Below are 21,012 nucleotides of genomic sequence, written 5' to 3'. Positions count from 1 at the left end.
AGACAGCAAGAATCCCATTTGTCCCATCAGGCAACTCTATCAGACATGCAGTATATGTCTGGGGTTATATAGAGTAACCTCAGGTGCTGAAAGACGTGATTAACTGTGGGTGTGTTTGTGGTTTCAGTAATATGCTCCTCAGCAGATCTGTCAGTCCACTGAACCTCTGCTGCTATCCCACAATGGAGCATGTCTCACATTGTGTCTATGCTCACTAACATTTCAAGTGCTGTGAGTTAGTGAGAAAATGATGGGTAAGGTGGGAGAGTTCTCTGTAGGTCACTGGCTGAAGTACATTAGGCAAGGCAAGTTTATTTTATAGCACAATTCAACAACAAGGTGATTCAAAGTGCTTTACAGAGACATTAAAACAGAAGAAATAAAAAGCAGGATTTAAGATTTAAACAAAAGAAGGAAATAAGAACAATAGATAAAATCAGAAAAAAAGATATATATGAAAGATAAAATCAATAGTTAAAACATTAAGACCCGATCACAATCCACTTTTTCCTCTCCTGTGTCATCCTCCTCTGCCTCCGGGAAACACAATCATTGTTTACTTTGTGTGCAAAGTTTTGTTTCAGATTGTAACCACAAACTTAAGGTAAAGTGTAACTTGGATTACGGTTGGAAATTCATGTTTAAAGAAACGTGGAACCTGTTGCAGTTATGCAGTTTTAAAACTAAAATGAAATGCAGTGGTTTTCAAAATGATTCACCCTCCTTGGTGTTCTTCCTATTTTCTGTTTCATCACAATCTATAAAAGAATTAAATTCAATTCAATTCAATTTTATTTATATAGCGCCAAATTACAACAATTGTCATCTCAAGGCACTTAAGTAATATAGTCCAATTCAAGCTAATTGGAATTCAATTAATTGTAATCATAATCCAATGAAATCCAATTAATTAACTTCAAATTAATCCCATTAATTCACATAGAGCCAATTAAAAAAAATATCCTAGCTAAGGAAACCAACAGATTGCACTGAAACTTGTCTTCAGTCCAATCTCCCGTCCTGAGCCTGAGGGACTGTGGAAAGGAACGACTCCCTTTAACAGGAAGAAACCTCTGGCAGAACCAGAACCAGGAAGAAACCTCTGGCAGAACCAGAACCAGGAAGAAACATCTGGCAGAACCAGACTCAGGAAGAAACCTCTGGCAGAACCAGACTCAGGAAGAAACCTCTGGCAGAACCAGACTCAGGAAGAAACCTCTGGCAGAACCAGACCCAGGAAGAAACCTCTGGCAGAACCAGACTCAGGAAGAAACCTCTGGCAGAACCAGACCCAGGAAGAAACATCTGGCAGAACCAGACTCAGGAGGAAACCTCTGGCAGAACCAGACTCAGGAAGAAACCTCTGGCAGAACCAGACCCAGGAAGAAACCTCTGGCAGAACCAGACTCAGGAAGAAACCTCTGGCAGAACCAGAACCAAGAAGAAACCTCTGGCAGAACCAGAACCAGGAAGAAACCTCTGGCAGAACCAGAACCAGGAAGAAACCTCTGGCAGAACCAGAACCAGGAAGAAACCTCTGGCAGAACCAGAACCAGGAAGGGTGGCCATCCGCCTCGACCAGCTGGGGTTTGAGAAGACAGAAAAGAGGGAAAAGAGGGGGGGGGGCACCATAACGCCATTCAAAGGATACCTGTTGGAACAGGGAAACACAAGTTAATAACCACAATAATGTCACATGTACATAAAATCATTTGAGAAATTAAACAGGGGGAAAAAGAGAGCAAAGTGAGGAAAGGTGTGACAGATGAGGTCCCCCAGCAGTCTAAGCCTATAGCAGCTTAACTATGGGATGTTTCAGGATTACCTAAATGTAAATGTAAATGTAATTTATTTATACAGCCCTTTACAACAATCCATTTCGGTACCAAAGTGCTTTACAGCAGATAATAAATAAAGAAAAGAATAAGTACAAAACAATAAAATAACAGTAAAAGCAATAAAATACAGCAAAATTGAATAAGATAATATAAAAGAGTCACCATTCTACTGGGTATTAAAAGCCATCTGAAATAAATATGTTTTAAGCCTAGATTTAACGAGGCCCAGGTCAGAAATAAGACGCATCTCGGGGGGGGGGGCTTATTCCAGAGCCTGGGGGTAGCAACGGAAAAAGTTCGGTCACCCCAGGGCTTGTATTTTCACCTGAACACTTCCAGCAAAAGTTGATTTGTTGACCTCAGAGCTCTGCCAGGGTTACAGTTAAAAGCTCAGATAAATACGATGGGGTGAGGCCGTTAAGACCTTTAAAAACAAACAAAAGGTTAAAATCTATTCTATAAAGGACAGGAAGCCAATGAAGGGAGTTAAGGACAGGAGTGATGTGCACAGGTCTGTTAGTGTTGGTTAAAGACGGGCAGCAGCAGCATTTTGCACCAGTTGAAGGTGACTGAGAGAAGTCTGGGAGACGCCGACATAAAGTGGATTGCAGTCGTCTAACCTTGAACTTATCAGGGCAGGGATGGCTTTCTCAAGGTCGTGACGGCTTAAAAACATTTTAACTTTGGCCAGGAGACGCAGCTGGAAAAAACTAGTCCTGACAACATTGTTAATTTGTTTGTCAAACTTTAACTTTAGAAGTATCTTTAGAACCTGATTAGTATTTAGACGGCTTCTGTCCAGTTGATCTTTCTGAGCTAACAACAGCAATAGTCTCTTCTAAACTATCAACTTGTATGTTAGACCCAATCCCAACCAGACTGTTCAAGGAGGTTTTCCCCTTAATTGACACTTCCATTTTGGATTTGATCAATCGGTCTTTGTTGACAGGATATGTACCTCAGACTTTTAAGGTTGCTGTAATTAAACCTTTACTTAAAAAACCTACTCTTGATTCAGAAGTGTTGGCTAATTATCGGCCTATATCCAATCTCCCTTTTTTGTCTAAAGTTCTTGAAAAAATAGTTGCAGCTCAACTTTGTGATCATTTACATAGAAATAATCTGTTTGAAGAGTTTCAGTCAGGATTCAGAGTGCATCATAGCACAGAAACAGCACTGGTGAAAGTTACCAATGATCTCCTGTTAGCTTCTGATAGCGGACTTGTTTCTGTGCTTGTCCTGTTGGATCTCAAGTGCTGCATTTGATACGATCGATCACAGCATTCTGTTACAGAGACTTGAACATGTTATTGGGATTAAAGGAACTGCATTAGGCTGGTTTAAGTCATATTTATCTGATAGATTCCAGTTTGTTCTTGTAAATGAGGAATCTTCCTCACACGTTGGAGTAAGTCATGGAGTTCCTCAGGGTTCTGTGCTTGGACCGATTCTTTTTACTTTATACATGCTTCCATTAGGTAACATTATCAGACAGCATGGCATAAATTTCCATTGTTATGCTGATGATACTCAGCTGTACTTATCTATGAAACCAGATGAAACCAATAGGTTGGTCAGACTACAAGCCTGTCTTAAAGACATAAAGACCTGGATGACTCAGAACTGTCTGCTTTTAAATTCAGACAAAACTGAAGTTGTTCTCTTTGGACCTGAGCGCTTCAGGGAGAAATTGTCTAGTTATATAGTTACTCTAGATGGTATTTCCTTGGCTTCTAGTTCTACAGTGAGGAACCTTGGAGTTATTTTTGACCAGAATTTATCATTTGACGCACATATAAAACTGGTTTCTAGGACTGCCTTCTTTCACCTTCGTAATATTGCTTAAATCAGGAACATCCTGTCTCAGGGTGATGCAGAGAAACTAGTTCATGCATTTGTTACTTCAAGACTGGACTACTGTAATTCCTTATTATTGGGCTGTCCCACATATTCTCTGAAAAGCCTCCAGCTGATCCAAAATGCTGCAGCCAGAGTTCTGATGAGAACTAACAGGAGAGATCATGTTTCTCCAGTTTTAGCTTCTCTTCATTGGCTCCCTGTTAAATTCAGAATAGAATTTAAGATTCTTCTTCTCACATATAAAGCTCTTAATGACCGAGCTCCATCATATCTTAAAGATCTCATTGTAAGATATTTTCCTAACAGAGCACTTCGCTCCCAAACTGCAGGTTTACTTGTTGTTCCCAGAGTCTCTAAAAGTAGAATGGGAGGTAGAGCCTTCAGTTATCAGGCCCCTCTCTTGTGGAATAAGCTGCCAGTAAATGTCCAGGAAGCAGACACCCTTTCCACTTTTAAGATTAGGCTTAAAACTTTTCTTTTCGATAAAGCTTATAGTTAGGGATGGCTCAGGTAATCCTGAAACATCCCATAGTTAAGCTGCTATAGGCTTAGACTGCTGGGGGACCTCATCTGTCACACCTTTCCTCACTTTGCTCTCTTTTTCCCCCTGTTTAATTTCACAATTGATTTTATGTACATGTGACATTATTGTGATTATTAACATATGTTTCCCTGTTCCAACAGATATCCTTTGAATGGCGTTATGGTGTTTTTTCCCCTTCTTTTCTGTCTTCTCAAACCCCAGCTGGTCGAGGCGGATGGCCACCCTTCCTGAGTCTGGTTCTGCCAGAGGTTTCTTCCTGTTAAAAGGGAGTCGTTCCTTTCCACAGTTGCCACAGGCACGCTCAGGACGGGAGATTGGACTGAAGACACATTTCGGTGCAATCTGTTGGTTTCCTTAGCTAGGATATTAATTTTTTGAATTAGCTCTATATGAATTAATTGGATTATGATTACAATGAATTGAATTCCAATTGGCTTGAATTGGACTATATTACTTAAGTGCCTTGAGATGACAATTGTTGTAATCTGGCGCTATATAAATAAAATTGAATTGAATTGAATTGAACTTCAGATGACTGTCAAAGGTCAAAGGTCACTACCAGATTTCTGACAGTTGAAATGAGCTTTGAAGACAAGGTGCTAAAGTCAGCTGTCACAGTATCCCCAAACACAATACATTCAGTTTTGTCATCATTTAAATGTAGAAAATTTAATAAATTTTAAATTTTAATAAAAAAAATAAAAAACCTAAGCCCCCTAACTATAAGCTTTATCAAAAAGGAAAGTTTTAAGTCTAATCTTAAAAGTGGAAAGGGTGTCTGCTTCCTGGACATTTACTGGCAGCTTATTCCACAAGAGAGGGGCCTGATAACTGAAGGCTCTGCCTCCCATTCTACTTTTAGAAACTCTGGGAACAACAAGTAAACCTGCAGTTTGGGAGCGAAGTGCTCTGTTAGGAAAATATCTTACAATGAGATCTTTAAGATATGATGGAGCTCGGTCATTAAGAGCTTTATATGTGAGGAGAAGAATCTTAAATTCTATTCTGAATTTAACAGGGAGCCAATGAAGAGAAGCTAAAACTGGAGAAACATGATCTCTCCTGTTAGATCTCATCAGAACTCTGGCTGCAGCATTTTGGATCAGCTGGAGGCTTTTCAGAGAATATGTGGGACAGCCCAATAATAAGGAATTACAGTAGTCCAATCCTGAAGTAACAGATGCATGAACTAGTTTCTCTGCATCACCCTGAGACAGGATGTTCCTGATTTTAGCAATATTACGAAGGTGAAAGAAGGCAGTCCTAGAAACCAGTTTTATATGTGCGTCAAATGATAAATTCTGGTCAAAAATAACTCCAAGGTTCCTCACTGTAGAACTAGAAGCCAAGGAAATACCATCTAGAGTAACTATATAACTAGACAATTTCTCCCTGAAGCGCTCAGGTCCAAAGAGAACAACTTCAGTTTTGTCTGAATTTAAAAGCAGACAGTTCTGAGTCATCCAGGTCTTTATGTCTTTAAGACAGGCTTGTAGTCTGACCAACCTGTAGGTTTCATCTGGTTTCATAGATAAGTACAGCTGAGTATCATCAGCATAACAATGGAAATTTATGCCATGCTGTCTGATAATGTTACCTAATGGAAGCATGTACAAAGTAAATAGAATAAAAAAAAGTAAAAGTAAAAAAAATATGGAAGTGTCAGTTAAGGGGAAAACCTCCTTGAACAGTCTGGTTGGGATTGGGTCTAACATACAAGTTGATGGTTTAGAAGAGACTATTGCTGTTGTTAGCTCAGAGAGATCAACTGGACAGAAGCTGTCTAAATACTAATCAGGTTCTAAAGATTCTTCTAAAGCTGCTCTACTTGATGATACATCAGTGATAATAGTGGGAAGGATTCCATTAATCTTCTCTCTGATAGAAACAATTTTATTGATGAAGAATCTCATGAAATCATCACTGCTGAGAGTTAAAGGAATACATGGCTCAGCAGAGCTCGGACTCTTTGTCAGCCTGGCAACAGCGCTGAAAAGAAACCTGGGATTATTCTTATTCTCTTCTATCAATAATGAATAATAAGCAGTTCTAGCTTTACGAAGTCCAAACTGGTGAAATAAAATGGAAAAAATATCCTACTTTACCAAATTCTAAAAAAAATGAAAAAGGGTAGGACATAGAATAGTAGAATATCAAGCTTTGGAACTGCCTCAGAGCACCAATAAGTCCATCATCACAAAATGGAAAGAATATGACACCACAACAAGCCTGCTTAGAGAGGACCGTCAATCAAAACCCACAGACCAGTGAGGAGGGCATCAGTCAGAGAGAGGCTGTATTCACACAGCAGGCAAAAGTGGCCCAAATCTGACACTCTGAACAGCACAAATCAGATTTTATTATATATCAGACCCAGGCCACTTACATATATGGTCCTAAATCTGATACATAAGTGATTTTTTTCAAGGCAACCTCAGTCTGAACGGTTATGTCCCATTCCCACATGTAAAGGTTGGATTCACATCATTGAGGTGAGACAGATGTCACAGTTCTGTGCCGGAGGAGGTGGGATAGGGCAAGATCAAATGTAAACAACGGAGGAAACAAGCATGGCGGACACCATCACGCATCAATCAAATTTGTGCTCTTTTTTTCTTCCCTTTATCACGTTGTCATAATTCAAGTGGCTTCAGAATTGTTACACACACACACACACACACACGTACATGTGTAGGGTTTATATTTACATATTTGTACATTTCCATAAAAGGAGCGCACTGCATGTGACATCACGTCTTTTTTTTGCGTGCAGGTCACTTCAGGGCTGTAGACTGTTCACATTGGAGTCTGATGGTGGTGCATTTAAATTACAATGTGAACAACCATGCACACAAATCTTTTGCGCATTAAGACCTGCAGTGTGAACGTAGCCCAACAGACCAAGGTGTCCTGGAAGAAGCTGGAAAGCTCCACAGAGGAGACTGGAGATCCATCTGCGATAGGACCACTGTAGACTGTACACTCCACTGACCTGGCTTTTACAGAAGAGTGGATAGAAAGTTAGAAGTTATTGCGGACAGAAAAGTTCACCAAAAGGCCTGTGAGAGAAGAAGGTTCTCTGGTCAGATGAGACTAAAACTTTTTAGCCGTTTTTTACACTGTAAAAAAAGGTACCTGTTTAGGGAACCATAAGTACTATATGACGCACCTGTCTGTTTTCATTAAAACTGATCTAAATATTCTTAAGATAAATCATAATCTTTTTCCCAGGGTGAAGTCAAGGTGGAGGAACCAGACAGCTGCTGTCCTGTCTGTAGAAAACAGTTCCCAGGTTAGTAGAACATACAGATCGTAAGGACTGTGCTCAGTTATAACAGACACAAAACAAAAAACAGATCTTTGGTAATCTATGGCTGTCATGTGGTAGCTCATGACCGCCACATGTTCCGTCTCATCTCGCTGTGGATGTTACAGTACAACACTTTTTCATCTGTTTTAATGTAAAACTAGTGGAGCGATTTGATACTACTTCTGTTCTGTCAAACAAATTTTCAAAATTGGTATGGCTGATGACGTTCTTTAAATGTTCTATTGTTTATTGTTAAGGATTAAAAAACTCCCTGTTGCCTTCTCCAATTAGTAAGAATATACAGTATATATATATGTATGAATATACACTGCTCAAAACAATAAAGGGAACACCTTCTAGAGCTCAATTAATTAAATATTCCGGTTGAAAATCGTTATTCATTCCATAGTGGAATGCGTTGAGAACAAAATAACATGAAAATCATCAATGTAAATCAAAATTATTATCCCATGGAACAAGATATACAAGATGTGTGTGTATGTGTGTGTGTGTGTGTGTATCCCTTCCTCTGTGTTTCACCTCTTTGCTCTGTCATATCTTTTTTGGTTCCTCTTCTCTCTCCTCCTCTTTCTCTTTATTTCTGTCAGGCGAGCCTGAGCCTGAGTGTCGTCATTATGTTAAGATCCAGAACATCACCAAGGGAGACTGTCGGCTTGACAACGTGGAGGTCAGTTTCTGCAGGGGACGCTGTCTGTCCCGGACTGATGTCATCCTGGAGGTATGGAGATAAGTCGTTAACACACACACACACACACTCAGTGAACACCTTGATGCAAAACTAACAAGTATTGAATACAATATGATAATTAGTTGCAGTGTAAAACTCAATTCTGGCAGCTCGGTGTCTTAATCCAGACTGATTTCAATAACTATTATACAGGTGATTGTGTTTAATCTTAAATTATAATGCCAGACCCCCATACATATAGAAATGTATGTCAGTTTAATTCACATGTGAATATACATCTTCTTTCCTCCTCTCAATTCAATTCAGTTTAATTTATATAGCATTAAATTTAAATGAATGTCATCTTCAAGGCATCTCAAAGATACAAGCCAATTAGAATCCTCTCACCTCCTTCTCTCTTCCATCAGTCTTTGCTACCATCCACAGCCTGCGTGGCCGTTTAACCAATCTAAAAATGACCAAGGCGCATGGTTTAAAAAGTGCATGTCAGTTATGGCACATGAAATTAAAATGCTTTTCATGACGTGGATAAAATACATTTGCAACTCAAGTAATCTGCACTTTTGCACCAGAATATCTTTGGGGAATTCTCTTGGTCTGCCACTCCACAGGTGTTGTCCCAGACTTCCAGGCAACATTAAAGAAGCGTGTCAGCTAAGACACCACCATCATGTCCGAAGCCTTTAGCATCTTAGGGCAAACCTCGTTCATTGTCGTTATTGGGCACCTTTCAACTACGTCAACCTCTGCCAAGGTGGTGGGAGAGTCTTCTCCTCGGTCCTCAGACTCTGCCTTCACAATGTAAGACATACTGGTTGGGTTAAGAGATCCTCAAAGTCTTTATACCAAGGCTCAATGATGTCCCCAGTACAGGTCAGCAGTTATTCACCCAGACTGTGCAACCTGAGATGGGCCCTGCTTTCCCATCCTAAACCACCGAATGATTTGCCAGAACATTGTTGAGGCCAACCAAAGGTCCTTCTCCAAAGTCTTGTTTTTTTGTTCTTTTTCTGGATGTACTCCGCAGGCATCAGTAAAGCCAAAACCTAGAGTGTGATTGTTCTCGTCATACTTTGCAGCACCATTATATTTATTTATGTTTTTTGAATACTTAAAATAAAGAAAGGGGGGAGTGAGGAGAGAGGAAAGAGGAGAGCTTGAAAAGATAGACACCAACAGCAAAGAAAACAGGTAACCAACTGCTGCATCTGTGAAGAGAAAAGAAGGCACACTGCAGCCATGACCTGGTCATCAGGACCACCTGCATAAACATAAATGGAAAGTAACACACAAGTTTTAGCTTTTGTAATGTTGCAGGACTTTTTGCCACTTGGTACTAGTCAGCTGTGTCAGTTAGCCTCAGGGACAACCAGGGCAGAAAAGCTTCCCTTTTCAGCATGACGTCTTCCCTGCTCATGTTCACCAGCAGGTCTTCCAGTTGCCGCACGATGCCAAACATTCCCAGTTCACCCTTAATAACTGTTTGGGCTTACCATGTCTGTCTGGCAGTCTCCCGCGCCAACGGATACGGCTCACTTTCTGGTGGTGACCAGTTGACAGCTCTGACCCTCTCCTCACATGAGTGTTCAAGACACACAGATCTGTCTTACGTCAGTTGGCACCTCAAATTTACAATCTGTCCCACTTAAGAAAAAGTGGAAGGTTGGATTGCATGTAAGACTATATGTATGAAGAAAAGTACCATCAACTCAATGGTGTGTTGAAACTGCTGCACAATAACCTAACCATCAAATGGGATCACACAGCCCAATCTCATCTCAGAACATGTAACAGAAGATCACCATTGTTGATTTGGCTCCAAACCCTTAGGAGGAGGAGGAAGGGGTGGTTGGTCTGACTCAAACTGGAGGGCTGAGTTTCATACTATTCTCCAACTATGTTTCTCACTGTCATCAATTCCTCACTTTTAAAGTCACTCTTAGTTGTGAACAGATGGAGTAAGGGGTTCTCATGGTTAGAAAAAAAATACTATTATGGAGTTACAGTTTGGTATTTATAGGATCTGATTTTTTACAGTTTATGGATACATTGACATCTCAGAATTTCTATGACCTGTGACCTTTCTGTTAGTTGGAATTTTGGACAAATGCACATATTGCATGTTTTCTGATGAAGTTGGATTCTATTACAACTGCAAACACACCTAAAGACGTTGGTGTATTTACATAGATAAGCAATCGTGAGTTGCTATTGTAAGCCCAGGTATGTGTGTGTGTTAGGGCTGCCACATTTTCTTAAAAGTTCTGATGAATCTAGCTGTGTAGACACATGTATCAAACCATTGGAGGTAGTATGTCTCGTCATCCAGCAGAGGGCACTCTACTATCAGCTGACCTAATATATGCCCTGCCAATCTTCCAGTAAAATATACTAATATTAAGTTTGCTACATTGTCTTGAAAATGGAGGAAACTATCATGCAAAGCCATCATAAAATAAAAATCCAAAATGGTGGCGCGCGCAGACACAGTGACTAATCTCTGTCCCGATAATGCAGTGTTTACATGTCTACTGTCTTGTGAGTTGCTGTTCATGTAAGTTTTCATCAGGTTTGTGTACCTCACGACGTGCATACAGCTGTGAGATTCTGCTATACATCGTCAGTTTTCTATTCAGGAAGTTAGACCCTTGACATGCTAATGAGCTACGAGACCTTGGAGTACTCAGAGGACCGCTACATCAGTGACCTCCACTATTGCACCACAACCACAGAGGAAGTGCCACAGGCAGCACAATCAGGTCAAGCGGGGAGGTATCTGGACCAGACTAGCGGCTAATCCGTACAAGCCGGATACCGCCCATCGTACTCGCCAACACACTGGACCACAAACGTCCTCTAAGAGCCACCTAGTGAACTATCGGAGAGTATTGTGTTTTAGTGATTGGATACTTGATTCCTTTTACTGAGTTGAGTTTGTATGAGTCACTTACGAAAGTGAATTTGAGTCACTTGAATCAGTCACCCAGAGTGTGCGCCACAGAATGTACAAACAAGTTCCAAACTACTCCAGTCCAGAAATCATTGTGAAAAAGACTAAAAATCAAGAAGTCTCCAAGATAAAACATTTATTTTTCTTTCTTTCTTTCTCTCTAAATAAATGCAAATAACCCAAACAGCCAATAAATTAACATTCAGTGCAAAATAGTGCAAAATTATAATAAAATGTATGAAACTGTGCACAAATAGAACATTAAAATAACCTAAACAATAGTGCAAAAATAATAATATTCTAACATTCAACAGTGCACCATTAGAATGAAATAATTATGTACAGAATGAATGAACTCTCGCATCCTTCAAAATGAGGCTCAGAGGGAGAGAGAGCGAGTGAGCCGTGAGCTGCCTGTGAGCTGCGAGTCGGGTATGAAGCATGAGTCCTGAATCGTGCAGAGCAGCGAGTTTCTATGAGCTGGGAGAGCGAGCGAGTGACCTGTGACAATGACATCGCTCTAATGGTCAACTTGAACAGCTTCTTTGCTCACTTTGACGCTAACAACAGTACTCTTGCACAGAAGACAACACTCTCCAGAAGATCGGATGCTGTCCCTGTCTCTAGCCAGTGGAAGAAGATCCCTCTTCAGGATTAACACTTAGCACGTTGTCCAAACAACATACATGGTTGTGTGCTGAAGGACTGTGCAGAGGAGCTCACCGATGCTCTCACAAACATCTTTAACAACCCTGAGCCAAGCTGTCCCCACTTGCTTCAAAAGCATCACCGTCATCCTAGCTCCGAAGAAGGCTTCACTATCCTGCTTCAATGACTATGGTCTGGTAGCACTGATCCCCATTATCGTGACGTGCTTTGAATGGCTAGTCATGCAGCACATCAAATCCAACCTTCCTTCCTCCCTGGACCCTTACCAATTTGCATATAGGGCCAACCGATCCAGGGATGATGTGATATCCACTGCCCTCCACTCAGCTCTTACCCACCTGGACACCAAAGACTCATATATGAGGATGCTGTTTATGGACTTTAGTTCAGAATTCAATGTGATCATCCCTCATCAGCTGACACAAAAACTGGACAGACTTTGGGTGAACACCTCACTGTGCAACTAGCTGTTGGACTTCCTGACCAGAAGACCACAGATAATTCAGCTCAGCAGCAACTCATCCAGTACCATTATACTAAATATGGGAGCCTCCCAAGCATGTGTGCTCTTCACCCATGACTGTACACCAAAGCACAGTACTAACCTCTCCATCAAGTTTGCAGATGGCACGACTGTGGTTGGATTCATCAACAACAACGAGGAGAGATGTGGTGAGCCAGCTAGCCATATGGTGCAGAAACAACTATCTCATTGTCGATGTGGAGAAAACTAAAAAGATTGTTGTTGACTTCCAGAGAGTGCACACCCAGCATTTTCCATTGACTATGAATAGTTCTGCTGTGGAGAGAGTGAGCAGCACCAAGTTCTGGGGTGTGCACATTACAGAGGGTCTCCCCTGGAACACCAACCCCGCAGTACTGGCTAAGAAAGCTCAGCAGCATCTCTATTTCCTCCACAAACCAAGAATGGCCATAGCTCCAGTCCCCATCACGCACTCCTTCTTATTTAGAAACAATTAATGCCATAGTTACCGTGAATAGTCTTACTCCCAAAAAAAAAAAAAAAAAGAAAAAAAAGAAATCTGTGGACTCACCAGCTAGCTTGCCACCCAGGTGAGGTAGTGGTAGCACCACAAAAAAGCAAAACAAGAATTATATGCTCATTGTTTGTCTGCTATTCACCAGTCACCTACGGCAGGCAGAAGCTCATATAAATGCTATCACTAACAAGATAACAAGATTTCTGTTTAAAGATGTGCCTCGCAGATGTTGTTTTGTAATGGAACAAGGGTCCAAAACACACTGTATCTCATCACACAGTGCAGCCGTGAGACACCACACAGAAAAACATTTAGACCATACAAAGGATAAGACTAACCTCAGAGGGATTGACAGCGCTGACAACACATGACAGTCACAGCTCACTTCATTTCAGACTCATGGGAAATCAACAGTTGTGTTCTATGTTGTGTAGAGTTGAGAGGGCGCAACACAGCGATACACACAGAAGAAAATGAACTTCCTTATTATTGAGTTACAATATTCTTTGAAAAAAGGATTCCTTGGCATGACTCCCATTTAGCTTCTGCATCAGTCAGTCATCATCTTGATGAGTCAGGCTGGAAAGCCTTTTGGTTCAGTTATGTCTGTGGAAGTTGCAGAGAGCGTTAACACACAATGCTACCTTGTTTCCTTTGTCTGTGCTGCTGAGTCAGTGTTTAGATGTGTGTACTGCAGTGGTCAGAGAGCAAAGAGCAGAATTGAGTGTTCTTTGGTGCCAGAGGAAAAGGGAGCCTGCATTAAAAAGTCATAGTCCCAAAAACCATGACAACAGTAAGCTAACAAAATTCCAAAGCTGTTTTTTTTTAACTCTCCATTCAGAATAAGTAATACTTTTTAATTGTTTTGTATGGTTTTAGTATGGGTCATTGAGCATGTAAAACTGAAAATGTAGGCTGTAGAAATGGTAATAAATATTACCTTCGAATGACTGGAAGCTCCCATAGAAACAGAATCATTATACAGTTTTCCTCTGTGATTTTCTGTTGCTAGCTTGCTTTACTCGAATGCCCCGATGAGACTTACGATGTCAAAGTTTCCACTCCATCGACTGTCTGAAAGTAGCTAAAATAATCTATTGCTCATTTTCTGACTTCTAACTACATTAGCATAAATGAGTTTGGTGAACATTTAAGAGCAGCCTGATCCTTTATGGCTAAAGATTGTTTGGGAGCCTGTCTTAAATTCCATACTCATTCTATTTTACAGTTTACTTTGGTCTCAACCAACTTCAGCTAAAATATCTGATCCTTTAGTGTTTTTTCAAACTTGTTGAAAATGAAATGGAATTAGATTTTGTTGAAAAGTTAGCTAAAAGAAGCTATGTTCTCCAGTTTAACTGTAGTCTTTATCATATTTATTGTGAGTCCTTCCCAATGACCCATCTAAAGTTGATTAAGTTATTGTAGAAAACATTTACAAGGGAGGCTTAGTTTAGGTTCATATTTTCAGAAAGTAATTGTCATTTTTGTTTGTGTTGCAAATGTTTTTACACAATGTGCTGTAGTTCATACAGTCTAAAGTTATGAATATAATGTAATTAGATTGTCATTAACCATCTGCCTCTCCCCATATGTCTATCTTATCTCCCCTTTCACTTCCTATAAAGACTCTCCTGATTTCTTCACCCTCTTCTTTCAATACTCACTTCTCATCTCATTATTTCCATCATGATCTGATCCTCTTCAATAAGTGACTCATCCCATAATTTCATCTCTGCTCATTCTAATCCCATGATTGAATCTTACTCTCCTTTTACTTATGTTCTCCCTTCTCTTCCCTCTCTCCATCCAGGAGCCCTACCTCCTGTCAGAGTGTGAGTGCTGTAGTTACCGTTTAGACCCAGACAGTCCGGTTCGTTTCCTCAACCTGCAGTGTGAGAGCGGGGAGAGCGAGCCAGTCGTCCTACCAGTCATACACAGCTGTGAGTGCACGAGCTGCCAAGGTGAGTAATGGAGAGACCAAACTGATTTGCACGCACATCTCTTAGGCCAGAATAAAAACTAAACATTTCAGTTATTGCAGTCACTTGTACATTAGTGGCAGGATTCTGTTGACGAACAAAAGCATTTCTGCTCTTTCACCAGACAGGCGACCTCTGTTCTCATCTACATGTCCAGCCAAGCTAAACAGACGTTCACTTTCAGTGCTTGTGCATGGGGCAAAGAGATAGGCTCGGGCAAGTGGCGTAAGATGTGGGAAATGATTTTAGGCCAATGGATCCTGGCTCCTGTCGATAGGGAGTGAATGACCGAAGGGCAGGCAAGCTGTTGCTCCTTATCAATGTTCTCCTTCAGCATTTCATTGTGACCTGCAAACAGCAGACTACATCTTTTGGCTGCAGGTGCATCTATGTCCCTGTTCAGCTGATGTTCCTGCAACAGGTTTCTCATCCACAGATGTGCACCTGGTCTCGCCTTCCCTTTGCCACATCTGAGATGCTGCGCTCAGTTAGCTCGTTTACGAGTTGCAGTGTGTGTGCCAGGCAGGGCAAACTTTTCAAGCTGGCATCATCCAGCGCTGTTGTCCTGTAAAATAATGTCAACTCTTGCATGATCGATTTCCCACTGATTCAACATAGCCTAAAACTCAGCAGCAGTGTTCTCACACCCAACATTTCTTTAGTGTAAAAGTACTTGATGACGTTCAAATTGTTTGACTATCCACTGCGCATTAAGACTCAACATGGACATTAAACTTGCACCTGACCTGCCTGAGTCCTTTTTGAATAATAAACATGAATCTAAAGGAATATTCAAACTCCTCAACCTTTACAGGTGGAACACATGCAGAATATAGTCAGCTGTGTCTGTTAAACAAGGGAAACAGATTACATTGTGACAACTCAAACATACATTTATTAAAGTAATAGATTCAGCTTTTAAATATCAAAAGTATGGGGACACCCAAATGTTGTTTCATTTATGTTGAAAGAAAGTATCTTTACAATCAGTATCCTTCAAGCTCACTTGGCAAAGCTGTCGGCCAGTGAACACTGTCTTCCTATGAGAAAGTAAATGCATTACCTCTCTGATACTTCCATTTTCATGTGGTCTTGTATAATTTGTCTCCGCTTCTTGAGAATTGCTCTCTGGCTGAAACGTTCAAGGCTGAATTACTCAAATATTATAAGTGCTGAACAGAAGTGAAAACAGAGTCTGAGTACACAGCGAAGGTCAATGTCAGTGGATGAGGATGTGGGTGGACCAATTTACATATTCACAGGTCCCAATTCTCTGAATAAAGATAAATGTATAGAGTTGTCACCTGCTGTGCTCCACTGTTCAGACACTTTTTTTTACATTTCAGGAAAAAATGTAAAAGGCTGCAGAGAGGATGTGGTTTTCTTTTTGATTATATGTTTATGGTTTGTTTCTTCACAGGAGGCGACTTGTCCAGACGCTGATGTGTGTGTGAGAGTATATGTGTATTAGGAATGAACCCCACACTCAGTAGGAGCACCACTTCGAAAACCAGCCTGTGATAGATGGATGTTTCTGGATGAGTGTTCATGAAAACTTTGATATGTAGTCTTTATTCATCAGATGACTGGATGCTGCTGCTGTTCATAGAGTTCCTGTCATGCACCTCCTTCAGCCTGTACAGTCTTTTTCTACTGTATATTTATAGATTACAGTCTATGTAAGACCTATGCATTAAGAGACGTTTCATTTGTATGTTTAAAGAAAATGTATATTTACTATCAATGTCCTTCAAGTTGGGCTCAACAGTAGTTAGTTTGATGTATCATCGTGTTTCCGGTCCAGATCAATAAACATGTTCTACAGATGAAGAAAACTATCATCTCTCTGTTGTACTATTTTCCCAAAATGTATTTCCTTTTTAAAAGAAACTTTCATTGGATGAAACAGATACTGTGTACAGTAATGGCTAAATCGCATCCATGTTTAATCTATTAGGGCGGTAGCAGGGCTTTATCTTAAAGATTGCAAGTTTCTAGAGTTATTCATAAATTCTGTTTGCCTCTCAAAATGTGTTATATCATTCAAACCCATATAATGTGCCAACTGTATTTGGTTTATGACTTTTTTCAGTTGAAGAATAAAGCAGCTGTATTTGTTATAGCCACATAGAAATAAACACATTATCTTTTAGCCACACATTTGAATGTAAGCAATATGAGAACTGCTGAATTTATAAAGCAATGTAATAATAATAATAATAATAATATAAAGGGGCGGCCGTGGCATAGTGGGTCGTCCAATAACTGGAAGGTTGGCTGTTCAAGTCCCACTCTCCCCACTCAAAAAGATTGTTGAATTGACAGCTGGAGGGGTGTCGGTCCACCTCCTTGCCACGGCCGCAGTGCCCTTGAGCGAGGTACCGTACCCCCATGCTCCCCAGGTGCTGTGAATGACTGCCCACTGCTCCAGTGTATGGCATCTGTCTCCTTGAGTGTGTGACCCTGTGCATGTGTGTGTTCAACAGGTGCCAACCTGGATGGCTTAAAAGCAGAGGAGTAATTTCATGATTTTAAGACATTAAAAATCTTAATATTTACACTGTAAATTTCATAAGTAATGACAAATTCTCAAAATGGTTCTTGAAACCCACTCAGGTTTACATCATCCACCATACTGATGCAGTCACTGTGATATTAATTTTCTGTTGTCTCTGGAGTGGGACACAATCTCCCCCTCAGAATAGACCAAGTTAAAGTTCTGAAGTTTCAGTAGAACCAGATACACATAAGATTGTTGATTATTGATGACAGGATTTAAATATATATATATTTTTACATGACAGTGTTAGAATATAAGATTTAAGTTAGTACATAAATCTGCAAACATGCATTAAGACAAAAATTGCAAAGTTGAGGTCATAAATGTATAAGAAATCTATCTTGTATGGGATTTCTTTTCTAGATTATAAACTTTTCAAAACCTCTTTCCTTCAGACAACATCTACATCTAATGCAGTAGTTGGTCTGTCTTCTTTTCAACAAACACAAATACTTTTAGTCTCACTCATGTCTTGCCCTGGACCAGGCTTTGCTTTGCGGTAAGACGTATTGCATCACTTCCTGTTGCTTTGTGTGTGCACTGTGACAGTTCTCGCTCCTCTTGAACTACTAATAATCATCTTATTTCTCCCTATAATTTACACATCTTGCATAGTTAACTCTATCTCATACTTGTTATATTCTAACACTCACTCTTACAGATCTTTAGTCTTTATTTTTCACTTTTTAGCGGTGTGTCTGGTTCTCTAGCTTAGCATGGCTACCAGTTCTCTTCCTCCATCTCCTGCTTTCACCTGCTCCGTGTGTCAGATGTTTAGTTACTCCTCTGCCTCCTTTAGTGGTAATGGTACATGGAACAAATGTAGTCTTTTTGTAGTTTTGGAGGCAAGGTTATCTGAATTGGAAGCTCGGCTCTGCACTGTTGAAAACCACCCGATAGCGAGCCAGGCCTCTTCAGTCAGTGCGGAGCCACCTAGCGTAGCTAGCTCTGTTAGTCGTACCCGAGCAGATCCCGAACAGCCGGGACTTAAGAGTGGCTGGGTGACTGTCAGGAAGAGGAGTCATAGTCCTAAAGTCAAGCCCGTGGTTCACCATCAACCTGTCCACGTTTCAAATAGATTTTCTCCACTCAGCGACACACCCGCTGAGGACAAAACCCTGGTAATTGGCAGCTCTATAGTCAGAAACGTGGCAGTAGAGACACCAGCGACCATAGTCAAATGCATTCCAGGGGCCAGAGCGGGCGACATAGAATCCTATTTAAAACTGCTGGCTAAGGATAAGCGGAAATACGGTAAAATAGTTATTCACGTCGGCGGTAATGACACCCGGTTACGCCAATCGGAGGTCACTAAAATTAATGTTGCATCGGTGTGTAATTTTGTGTAGTTTTCTCTGGACCCCTGCCAAATTTGACCAGTGATGACATGTTTAGCCGCATGTCCTCATTCAATCGCTGGTTGTCTAGATGGTGTCCAGCAAACAACGTGGGCTACATAGATAATTGGCAATCTTTCTGGAGAAAACCTGGTCTGATGAGGAGAGACGGCATCCATCCCACTTTGGAAGGAGCGGCTCTCATTTCTAGAAATATGGACGAATTTATTAGTCATCCAAAAACATGACAACCCAGGGTTGAGACCAGGATGCAGAGTTGTAGTCTGACACACTTCCCACCTAAAGTTCTAATTATATTAACACTATGGAGAGTTAAATATAATAATGATGACAATACTACTAATAATATAATTAACAATAATAATAGAATTTAAACAGCACTGGCTTTGCAATAACCACATCACAGGTCACACAGTATGACAATGTGGAACAATGTATTTTTCACACATCTCATTAGAAAACTGTTCTGTAATAAATCAACTCCTTCATTGGAAAAACAGAAAATGCTCTGCTCTCTCATTGATGCAGTATGCATTGAAATGCTAATCAAAATAAAAGCTTGCTCATCATGTATAATGATGTTGGTGACCTTTCTGCATTTGTTCCAGTACAAACAAACATACCAATCTGATATTCTGTTCCATAGTTCTTCACCCAGTTAGTGGTTGACACTTCACAGTATGCATTTCCATCAAAAACAGAACTTAAAACCCCACCTCCTTCCAAGCTATCAAGAATTTCTTTCTTCACTGGACCAAACTCAAATCTCTGAAAATCTAAATTCTGCCAGTGGTAAGCTTGCCGTCTCTGGTGTTGTTTCACCAATGCTTTTGTGACATTTTTTTAATTTTTTCACTGATCTAAAAAAAAACAACTATGTTTTGCCTCAAACCTCATGCACCATACGTGAAGGAGTGACCCTATTTTTCTAATACAACGCGGATAATATAGCATGAAATGATGCTTTGGAATCGATCTTTTCTGTGAAAACAAACAAAGATTTAAATAACTTGTGGTGGTCCTTACTCAAGTGCTTCAAATCTTATTGTTGTGATGTGAACATTATTAAGTTACACTTATGCCATGCACCCACTCGGGGGTCAGTGTTGCATATGTTGCATGTATTTTGAAAAGACTCTCCCGCCCCGGGGGTAGTTAAATGCTTGACCTCTGACCAACAGAAAATGCCTACAGACCAGATATATATGGAAGGTTTATTTTGCCGTCTTTATATAAAGTTCAACTACGGCCAAGACGTTGTCGAGTGGTTCTTTGCTTTGAGCTGAAGTTACCACATATTTTTGTCGACGAGGATAAACTTTTTTTTTTTTTGTGGACGTGTCGTCTCCGTTTTGTTGTGTTTTTAGCTGAGCTAGGCTAAGGCATGCTAGTTAGCTGGCTAGGCGGCTGGTACGAGTGACCCGAGCACGGGACAACACTGGAGGAGAGACACGATCCGTTGCAGGGGTGCAGTGCAGGGATGCCAGGCACAGTTTCTGCGGCTGCAGAGGAGCAGCTCGAGGAGGAGAGAGAAGCACCGGAGGCTGCAGAGGAGCTGCGTGGGGACCGGGAGCCTCACGTTCGAATGGCTACATACGGAACTGTTGGTGAATTTGTGGAGGGAAACGAGGACTGGATGGAGTATGAGGAAAGGTTGGGAGACTTTTTCTCTGCTAATGATATTACGGAGGAGGCTAAAAAGCGCTCTATTCTCCTGAGTGCGTGTGGAGCAAAGACTTATAAGCTGATAAGGAACTTGGCCACACTGCAGAAACCGGGAGATATTCCATATGATGAACTGGTCAGTCTCGTGGCGAACCACCATAATCCAAAACTTTCTGTGATAGTCCAACGATTCACGTTTCACAGCCATTTCAGGAAGCAAGGTCAGTCTGTAGCCGAGTTACGGCAGCTGTCAGAGCATTGTGATTTGGGACAGTGTTAGATGATATGCTCTGTGACAGACTGGTGTGCAGCATAAATAATGATGCTATACAGTGCCACTTGTTGGGAGAAACCCCACCACTGACTTTCAAGAAAGCCCTGGAGATTTCCCACGGTATGGAGATGGCTGCTAATAATGCCAAAGACATTCAGAAAGGAAATGGAGGAGCACAGTCAGTAGCAGTGCACCAAATCAAGAGAGAGACTGTTAAGCATGCCAAACGGATGGAGTGTTTTCAGTGTGGGGGGGCACACTATGCAAATTATTGCAAATTTAAAGATGCTGT

General features: G+C 40.8%; 1 protein-coding gene across 1 annotated transcript in view; it reads left to right on the top strand.

Moving 5' to 3' along the window:
• sspo (SCO-spondin) overlaps nucleotides 1-16,404 on the top strand; it is a 145,238-nt gene extending 128,834 nt beyond the window's left edge. The window contains exons 114-117 of the mRNA XM_072378859.1: nucleotides 7,474-7,534; nucleotides 8,161-8,291; nucleotides 14,695-14,845; nucleotides 16,284-16,404. Coding sequence (XP_072234960.1) covers nucleotides 7,474-7,534; nucleotides 8,161-8,291; nucleotides 14,695-14,845; nucleotides 16,284-16,306 — 366 coding nt within the window. The 3' untranslated portion in view covers nucleotides 16,307-16,404. The remainder of the gene's footprint in view (nucleotides 1-7,473; nucleotides 7,535-8,160; nucleotides 8,292-14,694; nucleotides 14,846-16,283) is intronic.
• Nucleotides 16,405-21,012: the final 4,608 nt, after the last annotated feature.

The sequence above is a fragment of the Leuresthes tenuis genome, unplaced genomic scaffold, assembly GCF_036924035.1.
Source record: "Leuresthes tenuis unplaced genomic scaffold, fLeuTen1.0.hap1 SCAF_24, whole genome shotgun sequence".
Taxonomy (NCBI): Eukaryota; Metazoa; Chordata; class Actinopteri; order Atheriniformes; family Atherinopsidae; genus Leuresthes; species Leuresthes tenuis.
Note: the sequence above shows the minus strand (reverse complement) of the source record. Positions and strands in the feature narration are given on the sequence as shown.